Raw genomic sequence first — 19,556 nt, 5'->3', positions numbered from 1 at the left:
ATGCCTGTAATCCCAGCACTTTGGGAGGCCAAGGTGGGTGGATCACAAGGTCAGGGGATCGAGACCATCCTGGCTAACACAGTGAAACCCCATCTCTACTAAAAATACAAAATATTAGCCGGGTGTGGTGGCGGGCGCCTGTAGTCCCAGCTACTCAGGAGGCTGAGGCAGGAGAATGGCGTGAACCCGGGAGGCGGAGCTTGCAGTGAGCCGAGATTGTGCCACTGCACTCCAGCCTGGGTGACCGAGCGAGACTCCGTCTCAAAAAAAAAAAAAAAAAAAAAAAAAGCTGGCATCACCCACGTCACTCTCATCTGCCTACAGGGACCTGCACTGTTCAGCGGCCTGCAACCGCCGCCCAAGGACAGGACCCACATAGCCACCTGGGTTCCCAAAAGCCATACCCTGCAGGCTGCAGGTCACGGGATGAGCCTGTGTGCCCTGTATGCGTGGTTGTGGCTGTATGTGCCTGTGTGCGTGTGCTTTAGTGTGCACATGTGCATTTGTGGGCACGTGTGTACGTGTCTGCATGTGTCTGCACGTGTGTCTGAGCGTGCACACACACACAGGGTTGGGAGGCCACAGCTCCTGTCGGGAAAAGCTCAGTCTCTTGGCTGAGAAACGGAGCCCGGGCCTCCCGAGCCACAGGCCGTCGGACCGGCAGTGAGGCTTCGTGGCCCAAGCCCAGCCTCTGCACAGAGGTGGAATCCCAGCAGCCTCCCCAAGGGCTGGGGTGGGATCTGGTTCGGGTGGGGTCTCAAACCCCGGCCTCCTGGGGCCCTGGGTGCAACCAATGGGAACACAGAAGCAGCCAACAGTGACCCCAACAGCTGCCCTCGCCTGGGAGAAGCTGCTTGACTCATAGGACACACACTTCTGCCGCGTAACTGCCTGCTGAACCCTTCTGCCCATGAGTGGTAACTACCATTCATCCTCATTTAACAGGTGGGTAAACTGAGGCAGGAGGTGGGAAGCGGGGCCACAAAACATGCCTGGGGTCCAGGCTGCGACAGCCCATGCTCCTGCGCCCCTGGGCGGCCGCTCTTGAAGATGCAGCCACATCATGACCACTGCCTGGGCCTGTTTCCCTCATCTGACAACCTCATCGGGCTGAGGGTCCGGATTCTGGTACCGCCTGCCATGGGTGCCCACGTGAGGCTGATCCACTGCCGTGGCCTCCCGGACCTGCCCATCCTGCGCTGTTTCCCAGGGACCCTGATTCCCACCACGACAGACACTGACTGGGGTTGCACCTGGGTTCCGCAGACAACCCCAGCAACAGACGCCAAATGCCCTCCCGCAGGAGCTCTGGCAGCACCAGCAATAAATTTAACCACATTTCTGGGGATGATCCAGCTCCCTGGCACAGCTAATCACAGACTGGGAACGGCCCCAAAGGTGCTCAGAGCTCCCCCAGGCCTGATGGTCATCTTCAGGCACCCCCACCCCAGGGAAGGCACCCCTGGCCAGTGAGAGGCTCAGTCCTCGGCCCTGCTCCTCACGCCTGCCCGGGCAATCAGACCCCAACCTGGGAGAGGTTGGTGTGAGCAGAAGGGACGGAGCCAGGTGGGCCAGGTGCGGCCTTTTACATGGTGAAGCTGGGAGTGGCACACAGCAGTGTCATCACCACAGAACAGTCACTCCAGCCACCCGACGCCAGCTCCGGGCTGGCCAAGACCTCCCACGAGCTGAGTGCCGGGCAGGCACCTGCCGTTAAGGCCAGGGCTTCACCCAGCGCGCACATGGGCCAAGGAAGTCATTCACAACTTAACATCAGGCTCCTTGCGGCGTGGCCTGGCCTGCTCTGGGCCACCTGCCTCCCAACAGAACTGTTTCCCGAAAAGGTGACAGGGCCAGAAACCCACTCTCCCCACAGAACCTCCTCGAAGGGAAGTGGCACTCGCACCACGATGGTTCAACGCACCTGCCGGTGACACGGGGCGGCCCCGCCACAGGCCCCGGTGACCCCGGGCAGCCCCGCCAGAGGCTCCGGTGACTCGGGGCGGCCCTGCCAGCAGCCTCCCGCCCCCACCTACCACCAAGCAGGGCCTCACCTAGGCGGAGCTCCCCGAAGTTGCCGCAGCCGATCTTCTTGCCGACGCGGAAGTTGGGGCCCACCATCAGGACCCCCGAGCTGGTCCCCGAGCTCCGGATGCCGTGGCTGCTCCGGCCCCCGCCGGCCTTGGACATTCTCCGGCCCTCCTCCGTCTCCCCTTTCCCTCCTTTCTTGTCAAAATCCATAAGTTTGTGATACCCTGGCCTCTCCACGGTGACTCTGCTGCCGTGCAAATCCCAAGTCTCTGGAAACCTGAGGTCTTGGCTCCTCTGTGGCTAGAACATCACCGCGGCCGGTGGGCGGGGGGCCCGTGGCTCCCAGCTACTGAGACGCAGGCGTTCGGGCCAGCCAGGCCGCGGTGCTCATCCCAGTGGCCTCGGGGTCGCTCTCGGGGGCAGGAGACATTCTGCTGACACGTCCCACCGCCTCAAAGCTCACGGCTCACAGCTGCAGAGAAAGAGAGGCACAGGTGAGCACCGGCGAGGCCCCCGCGGGGCCACTGAGGACACGGGGCGGAGGCCACAGAGGACACAGCCAGGAGACTGCTGGGCTGGAAGGAGCTCTGAAGGCCAGGGCATGATAAGCACCGTCCCTGCCCGGAACCCAGCTGGGAAGCACGCACCACATGACATCAGAGGCCAGAGGTCTCGGCGTGGCTGCCTGGGGACGAAGAGGGTAGGGCTCAGGGGGCTTTCTGTAAAGCGGGATGGGTGGGTGGGTGGGTGGGTGGCACAGGTGGGAGAGTGTACTGCCAGGAGAGCGTGACTGCCAATCCCAGGTAGAGGCCCTGAGGATCCTGAAGCCAGGGGGGCAGTCCCACCCCCAGACACAGAGGGGCCACACAACAGTCCCCGTATCCAGGCCCAGGGCAGCTCTGGGAAAGAGGGAGGGAGGCAGATGACAGCAGGCAGGCCCAAGGCAGGGACACAGGAGACACCGAGCTGCCCCTGCCCATGGCGACTGGTTGACCCTGAGAGCGGGGAGAGTGGGCCGGAGGGCAGGAGGCCCCGGAGAGCCGGGCACTGATGCAGGAGCCCCCAGGGCCTGACCCAGGCTCGGGTTCTTCTCCAGCAGCCACTGGTGGAGCGGGGCAGGCTGGACGCCACTCGAGGCTGTGACGATGCCAGGCTGGGTCGGACCCATCCCCTTCGGTGCAGAGCGGAGCTGAGGAGGGAATGGCGGGGCTTGAGGGACCAGCGGAGCCAACAGCCACCTAAGCAAGGCTGGGCACGGGGCAGGCAGCAAACTTCTACCCCAGGGGAAAAGACAGAAGCCTCTGGTCCTGAGAAGGAACACGCAGTCCCTGCTCCCGGGATGGTGGGACCCCAGCCCACAGCCCCTCGCTGAGTCTGCACCACCTTAAATGCTCCCGAGCCCAGGGCCGAGGGCCCCAGAGCCTGTTGCCACCCACAGAGAAACGCCGTGTTTGGACAGGGGCTCATGGCTGAGGAGACTCTATGCAGGTCGCTCTCTGGAGCGAGGGGGCCAGCCAGCCCCGGCTGGCATGGAGCCCAGTCTCAGTGCAGGCCCCGACGGGAGGCAGGACGGTCCCCAGCAAGGAGCCTCGGGACAGCCTGGGGAGGAGGGAGGAGGGAGGAGGGGGGAGCCCCACCTGCAGAACTGAAGGGTGGTGGGGGCAGCCTGGGGAGGAGGGAGGAGCTCCCACCTGCAGAACTGAAGGGTGGTCGGGGGCAGCCTGGGGAGGAGGGAGGAGGGAGGAGCCCCACCTGCAGAACTGAAGGGTGGTCGGGGGCAGCCTGGGGAGGAGGGAGGAGGGAGGAGCCCCACCTGCAGAACTGAAGGGTGGTCGGGGGCAGCCTGGGGAGGAGGGAGGAGGGAGGAGCCCCACCTGCAGTACTGAAAGGTGGCGGCTGTGGTGTTAACTGGACGCTCGGGTGGTGCAACCCCAGGGACGCGGCTGTCACCTCCTGTCGCCCTCAAGCCAGGTACCCGCCCAGGAGGCCAAGAACCCTGCACCGGGGGCCACCACAGGCCACCTACCTGTCTGCACAGATCCTGCCAGGTCCTCCCTGACCCAGGCCCCAGCCACCCCCGGCCCCATTCTAGGGCTCCAGACAGACAGAAGCTCCACCCTCACTGAAGAAGGGGGACCACAGTTTGCTGCTGTGCCCCAGATGTGCAGGGGAAGAGGTTTCCTGGCAACCGGCAGGACGTAGGGGCTGCGGGTGAAGAGGGGCCGTGGGTGCAAAGCCATCGCCAAAAATGTTAGGACAGGAACTCCCAGCTGAGTAAGCCACATCAGAAAGGAAGGCACCGGCGTCACAAGCACTGCCCCCCTGGATGTGGCCCTGCGTTCCGGTGCCAGAAACACCCTGTGGCGATCGCAGGCCTTGGGTTCCGCACGGCAATAGCCGCTCGAATGTTCTGGTTTCCCGGTGCGCACACAAGTTACGTTCACAGTATACCGTGGTCTAGAAGTGTGCAGTAGTGTTGTGTCTAATCAAAGGACACACTGTAATTAAGCGGGGTGTGGTGCGCAAGCCTGTGGTCCCAGCTACTCGGGAGACTGAGGCAGGAGGATCGTTTGAGCCCACGAGGCGGAGGCTGCAGTGAGCTATGATCGCACCACTGCACTCCAGCCTGGGTGATACAGCAAGACCCCAGCTTAAATAGGTAATAAAGAAATAAAAATACTTTATTGCTAAGCAATGGTAATGATCATGGGAACCGTGAGTGGCCCTAATCTCCCCGGAGGAGGGCCTTGCCTCGATGTGGACGGCGGCTGACTCGTCGGGGCGGTGGCTGCTGGAGGCTGGGGCAACTTCTTAAACTATGACCACAAAAAAGTTGGCCACAGCGATGGACTCTTCCTTTCACGAAAGATTTCTCTGTGGGGCGTGATGCTGTCTGATAGCATTGATTACCCACAGCAGAACGTCTTTCAGAACTGCAGTCGGTCCTCACAACCCGGCTGCGGCTTCATCAACCGAGGTTCCGGGCTGTTCCAAGTTCTTTGTCCTCATTTCCCCCAGGTTCACAGAATCTTCACTGGGACTAGAGCGCAACTGAAGCAACTCCCCTGCTCACCCTTCAGAGGCAATCCCTCACGTGTTAAAGTTTTCTTGTGAGACAGCGGCAATGCAGTCACATCTCCAAGTCCTTCTCATTCTAGTTCTCTTGCTGCTTCTAAAACCTCCACAGTCCCTCCTCCACGAAGTCCTGAACCCTCACAGTGATCTTTCAGGCCTGGGATCAACTTCTTCCGAACTTCCGCTCATCCTGACATGTTACCTCCTCCCATGAATCACGCGTGTCCTTCACGGCCTCTAGAACAGCAAAGCCTTTCCGGGGATTTCAATTTACCCAATTTCCCCAGCTCCATCAGAGGAATTGCTCTCCACGGCACCTGCAGGCACCTAGAGCCTTACAAATGTATTTCTCAATAATGAGAGTCACGGGCGGCTGCGGTGGCTCCTGCCTGTAACCCCGACACTTTGGGAGGCTGACGCAGGCGGACTGCTTGAGGCCGGGAGTTCAAGACCAGCCTGGGCAACACAAGGAGACCCTATCTTTACAAAAATAAAAACAAAATTAGCCAGTCATGGCGGTGCACACCTGTGGTCCTAGCTACTTAGGAGGCTGAGGTGAGAGGATCGCTTGAGCCTGGGAGGTGGAGGCTACAGTGAGCTGTGATTCTGCTTCTCCACTGCAGCCTGGGCGACACAGTGAGACCGTGCCTCAAAAACACTAAGACTTGGCCAGGCACAGTGGCTCAGGCCTGTAGTCCCAGCACTTTGGGAGGCTGAGGCGGGCAGACTGCTTTGAGCTCAGGAGTTCCAGACCAGCCTGAGGAACATAGTGAAACCCCCTCTCTATGAAAAAATATAAAAATTAGCTGGGCATGGTGGCACGCACCTGTAGCCCCAGCTACTCAGGAGGCTGAGGAAAGACAATTGCTTCAACCCGGGAGGTGGAGGATGCAGTGAGCCAAGATCGTGCCACTGCACTCCAGCCTGGGTGACAGAGTGACACCTTGTCATGCATAAATGAATGAATGAATGACACGCCAAGGAATCATCTTGATTTCCGAGTCATTCATTCATTCATTGATCCACGGGCTGCAGGCTGGATGTTGTGCTAGCAGGGATGGAAACCATGATCTTTTTTTTTTGGAAACGGAGTCTCGCTCTGTCGCCCAGGCTGGAGCGCAGTGGCACAATCTCGGCTCACTGCAACCTCTGCCTCCCGGGTTCACGCCATTCTCCTGCCTCAGCCTCCCGAGTAGCTGGGACTACAGGCGCCCGCCACCACGGCCGGTTAATTTTTTGTATTTTTAGTAGAGACGGGGTTTCACTGTGGTCTCGATCTCCTGACCTCGTGATCTGCCCGCCTTGGCCTCCCGAAGTGCTGGGATCACAGGTGTGAGCCACCACGCCCGGCCGGAAACTGATCGTGTACGTCTCCACTAGGGATCTTGGGTGACCAGGTGCGTTGTCAGTGAGCAGTCATATTTTGAAAGAAATCTTTTTGGCCTGGCGCGGTGGCTCACACCTGTAATCCCAGCAGTTTGGGAGGCCGAGGCAGGCGGATCATGAAGTCAGGAGATCGAGACCATCCTGGCTAACACGCTGAAACCCCATTTCTACTAAAATTACAAAAACATTAGCTGGGCGTGGTGGTGGGCTCCTGTAGTCCCAGCTACTCGGGAAGCTGAGGCAGGAGAATGGCGTGAACCCGGGAGGGGGAGCTTGCAGTGAGCCGAGATGGCACCACTGCACTCCAGCCTGGGTGACGAGCGAGACTCAGTCTCAAAAAAAAAAAAAAAAAAACAAAAAACAAAAACAACTTTTTTCTGAACAATAGGTCTCAAAAGTGGGCTTCAAATATTCCATAAGCCAGGTGTTAAACAGATGTGCTGTCACCCAGGCTCTGTTGTTCTATTTATAGAGCACAGAGTAGATTTAGCATAATTCTTGCGGGCCCTAGGATTTGTGGAATGGTAAAAAGCCCTGGCATCACCTTCAAGTCACCAGCTGCGTTAGCCCCTAACAAGAGGGTGAAGAGGGTGGGCCTCTCCTTGGAAGCCAGGGAACCGCTTCTCCCACACGAGGAAAGTCCTGGGTGGCATCTTCTTCCAGAAGGCTGCTTCTTCTACCCTGAAAAGCCATCTCCAGCAGTGACCTTGGCTAGATCGTCTGAATGCTGGCTGACGCGTCTCCAGGAACACTTAACCCTTTTCACCTTGAACCTGGGTTTTTTTTTTTTTTTTTTACACAGGGTCTCACTCTGTCACCTAGGCAGGAGTGCCATGGCGCAATCACAGCTTGCTGCAGCCTCGACCTCCTGGGCCCAAGCGACCCTCCCACCTCAGCCTCCAGAGTAGCTGGAACTACAGGCACACATCACCACGCCCAGCTAATTTTTAAAAAAATTTTTGTAGGCCAGGCGCGGTGGCTCATGCCTGTAATCCCAGCACTTTGGGAGGCCAAGGCCCAGCACTTTGGGATCACCTGAGGTCAGGAGTGTGAGACAAGCCTGGCCAACATGGTGAAACCCCGTCTCTACTAAAAATACAAAAATTAGCTGGGCATGGTGGCGGGTGCCTGTAATCCCAGCTACTCAGGAGGCTGAGGCAGGAGAATCACTGGAACCCAGGAGGCAGAGGTTGCAGTGAGCCAAGATAGTGCCATTGCACTCCAGCCTGGGCGACAGAGCGAGATTCTGTCTCCAAAAAAAAAAAAAATTTGTAGAGGCTGGGTGCAGTGGTTCACACCTGTAATCCCAGCACTTTGGAAGGCCAAAGTGGGTGGATCACTTGAGGTCAGGAGTTCAAGACCAGCACGGCCAACATGGTGAAACCCTGTCTCTACTAAAAATACAAAAATTAGCTAGGTGTGGTGGCGTGCACCTGTAACTCCAGCTACTCGGGAGGCTGAGGCAGGAGAATCGCTTGAACCTGCAAGGCGAAGGTTGCAGTGAGCCGAGATCACACCACTGCACTCCAGCCTGGGTGATACAGCGAGACACTGCCTCAAAGAAACAAAATAGGCTGGGTGCGGTGGCTCACGCCTGTAATCTCAGCACTTTGGGAGGCCAAGGCAGGTGGATCACGAGGTCAGGAGATAGAGACCATCCTGGCTAACACGGTGAAACCCTGTCTCTACTAAAAATACAAAAAAATTAGCCAGGCATGGTGGCACACGCCTGTAGTCCCAGCTACTCGGGAGGGTGAGGCAGGAGAATGGCATGAACCCGGGAGGTGGAGCTTGGGCGACAGAGGGAGACTCCGTCTCAAAAAACAAAACAAAAACAAACAAACAAAAAGAATCAATGGGCTATAATAAACTCACGAGAGTACTGTATATTTTATTTTCATGAAAAATTTATAATAAACCACCATGTTACTCCCTGTCTCTGTGGCTGGGCCTGCCCTGGCCATTTCATAGAAATGGGATCACACACGGCATGTCCTCTGTGTCTGGCGTGTCTCATTGAGCCTGGAGTGTCTCATTGAGCCTGGCGTCCTGAAGGTGCGTCCACACCATGGCCTGAGTCAGAGCTTCTTCCTTTTCATGGCTGGGTTGTGTTCCAGTGCATGGAGGGCCGCACTACGCCTCCTCCTCTGCTGACGGCCATCTGGGTTGTAGCCACCGTCTGGCTGCTGGAGTCCACGGCGGCGTTTGCACACGGGCTTCCGCGTGGCTGTGGGCTTCCCCTCCATCTGGGTACGTAGCTGGGAGTGGTCTTGCTGGGTCGGATGGGAGATCCGTGTGTGTCTTTGAGGAGCCGCCAGGCCGTCTCCACGGCGGCTGCACCAAGTCATCCTCCACCTGCCGTTCCCGGGGGTCTGACTTCTACACACCCACCCCAGCACTTCTGTGAGCTTTTGTGTTTGTTTTGAGACAGGGTCTGGCTCTGTCGCCCAGGCTGGAGCACAATGGTATGATCTCAGCTCACTGTAACTTGTCTCCCAGGCTCAAGCAGTCCTCTTGCCTCAGCCTCCCGAGTAGCTGGGACCACAGGCATGGACCCCCATGTCTGGCTAATTTTTTTTTTTTTGTAGAGATGGGATCTTGCTATGTTGCCTAGGCTGGTCTCAAACTCCTGGGCTCAAACAATCCTCCCTCCTCAGCCTCCCAAAGTGCTGGGATTATAGGCGTGAGCTGTGGTGACCCCACTTCTGTGCTTCTGGGCACAGCCATGCTGGGGATGTGCTTTTTTTGTTGTTGTTGTTGACAGAGTCTCACTCTTTTGCCCAGGCTGGAGTGCAGGGGCACGATCTCGACTCACCGTAACCTCTGCCTCCCAGGTTCGTAGAGTTCTCTGCCTCAGCCTCCCGAGTAGCTGGGACTACAAGGCACCCGCCACCACATCTGGCTAATTTTTGTTATTTTTAGCAGACACGGGGTTTCACCATCTTGGCCAGGATGGTCTTGAACTCCTGACCCCAGGTGATCCGCCTGCCTCGGCCTCCCAAAGCGTTGGGATTACAGGCGTGAGCCACCGCACCTGGCCAGGGTGTAATTTTAATTTGCGTTTTTTGGCTGACTCCTGGTTTATTTTTGGATGCGAGTTTTCTCCACTGGACTGGGTCAGGGATGCAGTGCTGTGTTGATGCTGGACACGAGGGAGGTGGCAGGAGACACTGATGTGGCTGAGTGGCCGTGGTTGAAGAAGGGATGGCAGTCGGTGCCCCTCACCCCTGCTTAGCGGCCAGCAGATTTCTTGAGCTACCGACTCTCCTTACTGCCCAAACATCCAGAAACACCCACGCATGGCTAACCTAGTTTCTCTAAACCAGACCCATATTAAAATTTAACTTCCTTCCTGGGCGTTTTGGGGGAGGAATCTCCTCATGTGCCCCGGGAGAGGGATCTGTGACACGTAGTCCCCCACCCCCCACTGCAGCTCATCTCTCTTCCAGCACAGGGACTGGGCGCCGTGCCGCTTCGGGGGCACCCCCTAGTTCCAGACAGCACCTCCACGCCTCAACAGTGGGGCCCCTCCCAGGCTCCACTGTCCTGGGATCCCCCACTGAGGCCCAGCTCCTGGGACCACCCACCAGCAGGGCCTTCTGGAGAAACAGACAGCAATGGCCTGGAGTATAGGCTGCTGGGCCCTGCCTGCGAGGCTCCTCAGCATGGGCCGGAGACTCAGGGTGACGCACACACCCCAGCCAGGAGGGATACCTGAGGCAGCTCCACCCAACGCCTCTGTGTGGGGGAACAAGCAGCAGCGCTGACCACCAAGCCGGCCTCAAGTCCTCCACCCGCCACGGCCAGGTTCTGGCCACGGGGACCACCCCCTCCACGCCCCTCCACATCCATGAGAGCCACGGGAACAGACCCCTGACAGCGAGAATGCTACAACTGCGACGGCCAGGGCTGGGGTCACACTGGGCTGTCCCGGTCACAGCCCGTCCATCCATCTGTCCTTCCACTGCGGCTGCCAACGGGACGGACAGGGGGACTTCCGCAGAGGACCACCATGGGGGGGGTGACGCATCCACAGGAGAGGAAACCGGAGCCCGGCGCCTCTCCTCTGCCCACGCCCTGCCGCACACCGGCCCACACCTGGATGAGCCACCAGCACGGGGACATTCTCCTTCTTCTGCAAACCCTCTCAGCATCCACAGGAAGGGGGCGCTGAAACGTCCGTGCCTGCATTTTGTTTTGTTTTGTTTTGTTTTGAGACAGAGTCTCGCTCTGTCGCCCAGGCTGGAATGTAGTGGTGCGATCTCGGCTCACCGCAGCCTCCGCCTCCCGGGTTCAAGTGATTGTCCTACCTCAGCCTCCCAGGTAGCTGTGATTAGAGGCATGTGCCACCATGCCCGGCTAATTTTTGGTATTTCTGGTAGAGACAAGGTTTCGCCACGTTGGCCAGGCTGGTCTCAAACTCCCAACTTCAAGTGATCCACCCACCTTAGCCTCCCAAAGTGCTGCGATTATAGGTGTCAACCACCACGCCCTGACTACTGTTAGATTTTCCAGCCCACGAGAAAGCAAAACCACATGCGTGTACACAGACACACACACGGAGACCCCAGGCGCAGGCACACGGGGGACACATCAGCATGTCAGAGCCGGGTGTGAGATCCAGCATGGCAAACATCCCGAGGGGACACTGCCCAGAGGCCCCGCCTGAGGCCAGCCTGCTCGCGCCACACTGCCTGCCTTTCTCGACGAGGGCTGGAGGCTGCCCGAGAGGCAGCGTCCTGAAGACACAGGCCTCAGCTCTCCCCTGCCAGAAAGCGGCAGGACGTGTGGGCCATCTCGGGGGACTGCATGCAGAAGCCGGGCAGGGAGGGGAAGGGGCAGGTGCCATCCAGGGGACCTTCCCTGTGGACTGAGGGCGAGAAGGCCCAGGTCCCGGATGTACCTATCTCCTAAGCAGGACGCCTTTTCTTCCTACATGCCCCTGTGCTGACGCAGACATTCGGCTGTGGTAGGGTCAGGACTGGCACCAGGGAGGGCAGGGAAGCTCCAGACCCTACATGGGGCCCTGGACGTGGGTGGGGGCTTCTGCCTGCCTGGCTTCCCCAAGGTTATGCCCTTTACAACAGCAGGGAACAAACTCTCACTCCCCAGTTCCGAGAGTCCTGCGGGAGGACCGTGAATCCAAACAGGGTTGTGGAAGTCACAATGTGTAGCCAGGGATGTGGGGACCCAGGGTGGCACTAAAGGTGGGGCGGGTGCTGGGGGACCCAGGGTGGCACTAAAGGTGGGGCGGGTGCTGGGGGCCGAGCATTAAAGGTGGGGCGGGTGCTGGGGGCTCAGCCGCAGCCTGTAGGGTCCGTGCTACTCTGCGCAGGCAGGTGTCCAGGCAGGTAAGACACCCCGATGCCACGTCAGGAAAAAGACATCACACCCACCCTCTCTGTGAGCCCCAGAGCTCCGGCCCTTTCCCAGACAAGGGAGTGGGGACACTCACAGGCCACTGAGAGGGAGCTGCCAAAACCCTCGTTGAGGACAAGAGACTGGAGGCCACCAAGCAGAACCTGAAAAGCAAACGTCACCGACTTCACAAGGAAAACAAATCCATCCCTTCTCGCCATGAGGATGAAAATATCCTCTATTAGATGGCACAGACAGAGACACGGCCTCATGATGAGCTAAAGGCACTGAGCTGCATGAGTTACACAGCTAGCGGGTACAGCCCGAGAGTCACACCTCAGTTATTAATACAAAAACCAACTCGCACCCTGGGAGCAGACGGAGATGCAGACTGGGAAGCCACATGGGGAATTTGGGGAGGGGACGCTCAGGACCCAGAGCCAAAGCTCATACCCACACTCAATACCGGCTGCTGTGGCCCTGGACGGGGGCGGGGGGGACGGGGGGAGGGGGGACAGTGCCTGGATGGGGGATGGGGGACGGGGGGACAGTGCCTGGACGGGGTAACGGAGGACAGTGCCTGGGAGAGCTGGGCTGCTGCGGCCCTGGATGGGGGGACGGGGGGACGGGGGGACAGGGGGACGGGGGACAGTGCCTGGGAGAGCTGAGCTGCTGCAGCCCTGGATGGGGGACGAGGGGACGGGGGACAGTGCCTGGGAGAGCTGAGCTGCTGCGGCCCTGGACGGGGGGATGGGGAGATGGGGGGGACGGGGGAGATGGGGGGACAGGGGACAGTGCCTGGGAGAGCTGAGGCCCTCTACACACCTAGCAGGAGCCGAGCAGCTCTCCTGCCCTGGTGCACCAACCCCACGGCCCCCACTGCTGAGCCCTGCAAGACCGCCCTGCCGGGCTCCTGTTCCCCCAACATACACACTCGCTACCCAAAAAGGACCAAGCGAGGCCCAGCGGCCTCTGGGAACCACCGAGGAGGAAGCCATGCTCTGGACAGACATCAGGGGCACAGGCTTTGGTGGGGGCAGTGGGAGTCCCAATCGCCCCTCAATTCCAGGCAGGGCAGGCAGGTGCCCCATGAGGCTGCACTGCGCTTCCAACGCCTCCAGACCTGCTCGGGAGGGGCCCCTTACTCAGCCACCAACGTCCCTCAGGTGTCCCATTAGGATGTGGGCAGCACCGTCATCAGGACGCGTCCCAACACCCGGCTTCCGGACAAGACAAGCGCACACCTCCAACCCTTCCCTGCACACGGAGGAAGCACGTGGTGATATGAGGCTGGCTCTGCCGTGTGCCCCGCAGCTCCAGGGGGCCCTAAGCAGTGGCCGTGCCACACACACAGTGCCCGAGTGCCCACCCCACATACACGGCGCCCGCCAAGGGCCCACCCACACACATGGCACCCGCCGAGCACACACCCCCCCACACACACACAGCACCCACCGAGCACACACCCTGGTGTTTCCAGGGGAGATCTGGCAGCTGCTCGGATGCCGCCAGACGGCCTCAGAGGCCCCTCTGTGCCCACGTCTGCAGTCACCCGGGGTCCTGCGCACCCTCCAGTCTCTGCCTGTGTGGTGAGCTGTGAAAGTGGCCTGGCCTGTGGAGCACGCCCCGGGCGAGGGGACATGGGGGACCTGCAGGGGCAAAGGCATCTGCTCGGCTCCCTCGGTGAGGACAAACATGAAGTGGAGAGAGAGGTGCCTGCGCTCACTGTCCCTCCTAACAGCAAACCCAAGGTCTCCCACAGGCCCGGCCACCCAAGCCGCTCGGGGCAGCCCCCTTCTCTCCCAGGCTGCTCTCTGCTCAGCACTTGGTTTGCACGAGCGCCTGGTGCATCCCGGGACATCTCTCCCCCGGCTCCACTTCCGTCTGTGGTGCCCACGTGACCTCCCGGGCACACACTGCTTCTCATCCTTGCGGGCCTCCAGGCTGGGCAAGGCACCCTCCTGGGCACAGGGCCACTGGCCTGCTCTCCATCTAGGCTATCCCTCCTGACACGGTGGCCCTCGAGCCTGTGGGGCTGCCTGGAGGGAGGTGGGGCCTGCATCCAGATTGCTTTTCTTTCTAGCTGTCCCTGCCTTGCCCTTTCCACAGCCGGGGACCCCAGAGGCCCAATCTCCGGGTGGCACCGTTTAAGCCATGCAGCATCAGGGCACGACCGTCGAAGGCGGGCGCCACCACCAGCCTTCCCTCTGCAGAATCCCCACCTTCTCCCTCCTTCTCTCTTCCAGGTGAGCGATTGGCTTGGTCAGTTCCTTCTGCTAAGAAACCCCGAATGATGTGTGATTGATGAACTGAATTAACCCATCAGCCGCCACCTGGTCAGGTTCATCGAGGCTGAGCCCTAAATTCCGAAATGAGCCTCCTGGGGCTCTCTGGGGTGTCCTCCTGGCCCGGAGGCAGAAGCTTCTGGACGGCTGTCTCACAGCCCCCACGGATGTGGGCATGACCCACGGCCCCGTGTCCCGATGCTGGAGTCTGTAACCGCCACCTCCTTAAACACTCTCCCATCCCCAACACTCAGTCCACCCAGATGGGACTGAACACACCCCACCCAGCCCCTCTGTGGAGGGTCAACACCAACCACTGAAAGGGCCAATGCCGCAGGGTGAGCGCCTGTGCCGCAGCCACAGCTGCCGGGTCTGAGTACAGAGTGGCCTCGCCGGCTAGGACGCATGGTCTTCTGTTTTTTGAGACAGGGTCTAGCTCCATCACCCAGGCTGCAGTGCAGTGGCAGGATCTCGGCTCATTACAACCTCCGCCTCCCGAGTTCAAGCAATTTTCCCGCCTCATCCTCCCAGGTAGCTGGGACCACAGGCATGAGCCACCATGCTGTCTGATCTTGGCTCAGCTACGTGCGTTCCGGCTTTTGCAGAACAAAAAGCACCAAATCCCCATCCCAGCTGCACCTGCACAGACGACAAGCCCCACCCCCCAGAACCTGTGACGTGAGCGCTGCCCTGCTGGGTCTACCCACTGCCGGGTCTAGGGCCCCACTGCTCCTGGCATCCCCCTGGAAGCCTCCTTGTGCGACCCCCGGCCCCTCGTCTGGGTGGTGACCATCACCTCTCAGGTCCTGGCTCCCGCAAGGCCGCTTGGCACCCCTGCCCCATGACCTGGAGGCAGGAGGATGAGAAGGGGGCAGGCCCTGCACTCAGGGACCCAACGCTGTTGGGAGCTGGGGTGAAGGCCAGCCCAGGCTGTGTGCCGACCCTGCTCCGCCCGGCCAACGAGCAGGCTGCCCCGCTGGCGTCTGTTCTGATACAGTGGTCTTGGGTGTTGTGGCCCAGGCAGGTTGGGGTTGCTACTTTCTCTCTGGCCCCCTGGATGAGCACTGGCCTCCCTGTGCCCGGCCTCAGGGCCGGGAGCAAACCCCACTGTGCCCTGCAGAGCTGAGCCACACAGATGCACACCCGGCTTTGCAGATGGAGCCCGGAGCCGGGCAGCAGCCTCCTCCGGTGACAGCAGTGGCACGGGGGTCCACTGAGCACTCCCTGCACACTCAGGGCTGGATCCCGCCTCCAAGCATCTCACGACAGCCCCTCTGAGGGGGTCGTGGGCGGACAGCAGAGGGAGGGCCCAGCCACACCCATCCTAAGCCTGACATGGACGGAGAAGCCCCTGACCTGGGTGCTGCCCCCGCCTCACGGAGCCTCACCCAGGCACACACCCACCCCGCAGAGCCTCACCCTGGCACACGCCCACCCCGCGGAGCCTCGCCTCAGCCTGAGCCTCAGTGGGGGGCGCTGACCCACAGCCGGTGAAGGGCAGCCCAGTGGAAAACGGGAGTGCTGCTTGCACACCTGCCGCCCACGGTAGCCGCTAGCCCACATCTCCCACCTCAGGAGTGGCCCCGACAGTCACCGCCTGCGCCTGAGGCCCTCACAGCAGCAGCAGCAGCAGCAGCAGGAGGGCAGTCAGAGGACAGGCAGGGCCACCACCCTGGGCTGTGTTCCGTGGGCACAGGGCAGGTGCCCAGCTCCCCCTGCCCCCACAAACAAGAGCTGCCACCCCAAGACTCAGCAGCTTCCGAGGGCGCAGATCACTCCCTGGAGGCGGTCACCGCTCGGTCAGGGCCCAGCACCCGTCCATCACCAAGGAGGAAGAGCCCGGCCTCTTCTGGGGCTCTCCAAACCCCAGGGGGTGCCCAAGGGAAGCCAGACAAGGCCGGGGCCTGGAAGGAAGCGAGGACGTGAAGGCTGGGCACCCACAGTGCCCACGCAGGCCTGGGGGTTGGGGGCCTGCCCTGTTGCCTGAGGGCCACAGCGAAAAGCAACAACCCCAGGGAGGGACGAAGGGACGCTGATCCTCACCCAGCCTCCACCCAACCCACGCAGCCATGATTCCGTCCCAGGGAGTGAGTGCCAGCTCCGGGTCACACGCCAAGGATGGCTCCCGGGCGCCAACGAGCGGATTGCAGCCATCCCCACAAGGGGCTGCTCTCTCCCCGTCAGCTCCCATCCCCTTCCCCAGCCCTAGCCTCAGGCTGCTACCTGCCCTGTTCTTCTCGGGGTCCTCCATCTGGTCTGGGCCCAGGGCCAGTTCCCTGGGGAGGGCCCCGGGAGCCCCCTTCTCTGACTGTCTCCACTGAGTGATGTCACAGTCCCTGGGCTGACATCACCACACAGCCCTCAGCCCAGAGCCCAGGGCAAAGCTGAAGGGAGGCTAGGGACCTCACTGGGCTGGGCAGGTGCAGGCCACCCCCGTCCCAGTGCCCTAAGAGGCACCTAGACTCATGTGGACCCGGCCGCAGACCCTTCTGGGCAGCTCTGTCCAGGCCAGCCCTGCCCTCTGACCTGGGGCCGCAGGGGCTGGCCACTGTGGGCTCGGTTCCCTGCCACCCCGATTCATCTGCACCCCAAGGAAAGAAAATGAGGGGTTGCAGCGCCCCAGTACCCAAGAGCCCCCAAACACCAGGGCAGCACATACTTCCAGTCCCAGGGCCACAGCAGAGCGGGGCCAGGCCCAGCCCAGTGACGCAGGGCAGACGGAAGGGCGCCCTCCACAATGGAGGGGCGCAGGAGCTGCCGCGGCCAGGACAAACCAACCTCAGGCTGACCTAGGCCGGTAATGGGTTTAACGCATCAGGTGCAAAAGAGAAACACCCCACAAATCAGGGAAAGGAGGGAAGCCGCCCACCCCATGGGAGGAAGCTGAGGAGTGAACGCCAGGGATGGGCAGGGCCGGTCCTCGAAGCACTGCAGACACCAGACCAAGGGCGACTGTCATCACCACGAGAAGGCCCCGTCCATGGCAGAAGCCAACCTCACCGCGCCAACTGCACCAGAGACGCCCACGAGGACAGCCGGCCTCTGAGAACGCAGCTGAGCCGTCACAGGCCGCCATCAGCAAAGGCAAGGGTCCAGGTAAAGAACACAGGAGGGCCACAAGTGACCGCGGCACAGCGGCCAGGACCGGACCCTGACGCGGGGGGAGGCGGCAAGGCTGCACAATGGCAGCTGGGACCAGACCCTGTTGGGGGGATGGGGGGGGACAGCGAGGCTGTGCAGGGACCCCATCCCACAGGTCAGCCTCGCCCTGGTGATGGCACAGACCACAGGTGAGGGCCACGGGCAGAGCTGACCAGGGAAAAGCTGGCACTCACCCAGCACCGGACACATAAGGCAAACGCCACCGGCAGCCTTGGCGGAGGGCACTGTCCCTGCAACTAGTCCACATAGGGGCAATTTTCCCAAAATTCAGATTATGCAAATGGAGGCAAGGCTGCCATGGACTCCAGAGCCTCAGACGCCATCAACAAAAGCAAAGTGGACACATCTGCATCAAATCCATCACAAAGACGGCCTTCCAGACTCTGGGGGAAGTGAGAACACCCCCACCCAGGCCCCCATGGCGCACAGGCCCCCATAGCAACCCTGCACCACCTCAGCAGCCTCAGCTCTGGTTCCTGCTCCGTGGCCCGAGGGCAGAGCTGACCTGGTCTTGCCAGGGGGGCAGGGGTCCCCGGCCCCAAGTGGTGCCACAGACAGCGGGGGGAGCATGCAGGCAGAGTCAGGCACCCCACCAGGAAAGAAAGCTCCCATGGCAGGTCCCGGGGGCGCGTGGGACCCGGGGTGGCTCCCATCAGAATCCTGCTACATCTGAGAGGACACGGGTCCTTCCAGAAGCGTAACCATGAACAGCCGTGGAAAACCTGGGTGGGCTGCGTTTCTACATTTCCTTTGTTTTTTTTTTTTCAGACGGAGTCTCCCTCTGCCACCCAGACTGGAGTGTCTTTTCCCCTCATCGTGTGGGAGCCGCCGGGCGACATCCCGCCCCGGTTTCCCTCCACTCGAAGGCAGTCACCTCGGTTGCCAGCTCCTGCCTCTGTGATGATCCCCACGAGGGCTACAGAGTGAAGGGCACAGCGGGGTTCAGCCTAACTCCCCGGGGAGCCCCAGGCGAGAGGGCTTGGTCCTGGGGAGCTGCCCAGGTCTTCTACATCCCCTGGCCTCCATCCAGTCCCGCACGACTCGGCTCCTGACCCTGTGCACCGGGCGACGCCTCCTAGGCGCATGACCCTCAGAGTCAGGCCTGTACTCACCTCAGCGTCTATCGAGGGCCTTCAAGGATCGGGTTTTTTTAATCATCGTCAAATATATCGTTATTAAAAAGATACGTACACTCTGGGAGGCCGAGGTGGGCAGATCACTTGAGGTCAGGAGTTTGAGACCATCCTGGACAACATGGTGTAACCCCAGTCCCTTCTAAAAATACAAAAATTATCCGGGCGTGGTGGCGGACGCCTGTAATCCCAGCTACTCGGGAGGCTGAGGCAGGAGAATCACTTGAACCCAGGAGGTGGAGGCTGCAGTGAGCCGAGATGGCACCACTGCACTCCAGCCTGGGCGACAGAGCAAGACTCTGTCTCGAGAAAAAAAAAAAAAGTTGAGCACGTGGAAGCATCCCGCCCTCCGCCACTCGGGCATTGTCAGTGCTCACAGGCCGCAGATGACACACGCTATCGGCGCACTAGCTTCTGCCCCCTGGGCCCTCGTCCAGCCCTGCACCCACTGCCCACTGAGGGGCCAAGGTGTGCTTGCTGTCCTGCAGTGACCATCACGACCCGTTTCACACAGAAGGGTTGGGCAATCCCCGAAAAAGACATGCCGCGTCCTAGCCCCCAGTAAACAGGAACGCGGCCTTATGTGGAAATGAGGATCGCCCCAATCTCACCACTTCTCAGCTTAAGGTCCTGTTTCACGATGCTGAGTCAGAAAACAGCAGAGAATGGCTGGGCCCGGTGGCTCTCGCCTGTAATCCCAGCACTTTGGAAGGCTGAGGCGGGTGGATCACGAGGTCAGGAGATCGAGACCATCTTCGCTAACACGGTGAAACCCCGTCTCTACTAAAAATACAAAAAATTAGCCGGCTGTGGTGGCGGGAGCCTGTGGTCCCAGCTGCTCGGGAGGCTGAGGCAAGAGAATGGCGTGAACCCAGGAGGCGGACCTTGCAGTGAGCCGAGATCACACCACTGCACTCCAGCCTGGGCGACACAGCGAGACTCTGTCTCCAAAAAAAACAGCAGAGAAGAGGAAGGTGGGGAGGGGTGGACTCTCACCGCTTCCTCCCGCCCAGCCTGCACATCCTGAGGGCACCCAAGCATCCCCCATCCTGGCCCATCGGGAGGCTGCACCCCCCCAACTGGGACCCCTGTCCGTCATGCACACCACAGCTGGTGCTGCCTCCTC

The 19,556-nt window shown here is 60.6% G+C and overlaps 1 protein-coding gene across 1 annotated transcript in view; it reads right to left on the bottom strand.

Annotated features, from left to right (window-relative positions):
• CSNK1G2 (casein kinase 1 gamma 2) overlaps positions 1–19,556 on the bottom strand; it is a 39,348-nt gene that overhangs the window by 9,282 nt on the left and 10,510 nt on the right. Inside the window, exon 2 of the mRNA XM_055371155.2 lies at positions 2,055–2,503. Coding sequence (XP_055227130.1) covers positions 2,055–2,241 — 187 coding nt within the window. The 5' untranslated portion in view covers positions 2,242–2,503. The remainder of the gene's footprint in view (positions 1–2,054; positions 2,504–19,556) is intronic.

This window comes from Gorilla gorilla, chromosome 20 (assembly GCF_029281585.2).
Source record: "Gorilla gorilla gorilla isolate KB3781 chromosome 20, NHGRI_mGorGor1-v2.1_pri, whole genome shotgun sequence".
Classification (NCBI taxonomy): domain Eukaryota; kingdom Metazoa; phylum Chordata; class Mammalia; order Primates; family Hominidae; genus Gorilla; species Gorilla gorilla.
The sequence above is the reverse complement of the archived record's forward strand: the minus strand, read 5'-3'. Positions and strand labels throughout refer to the sequence as shown.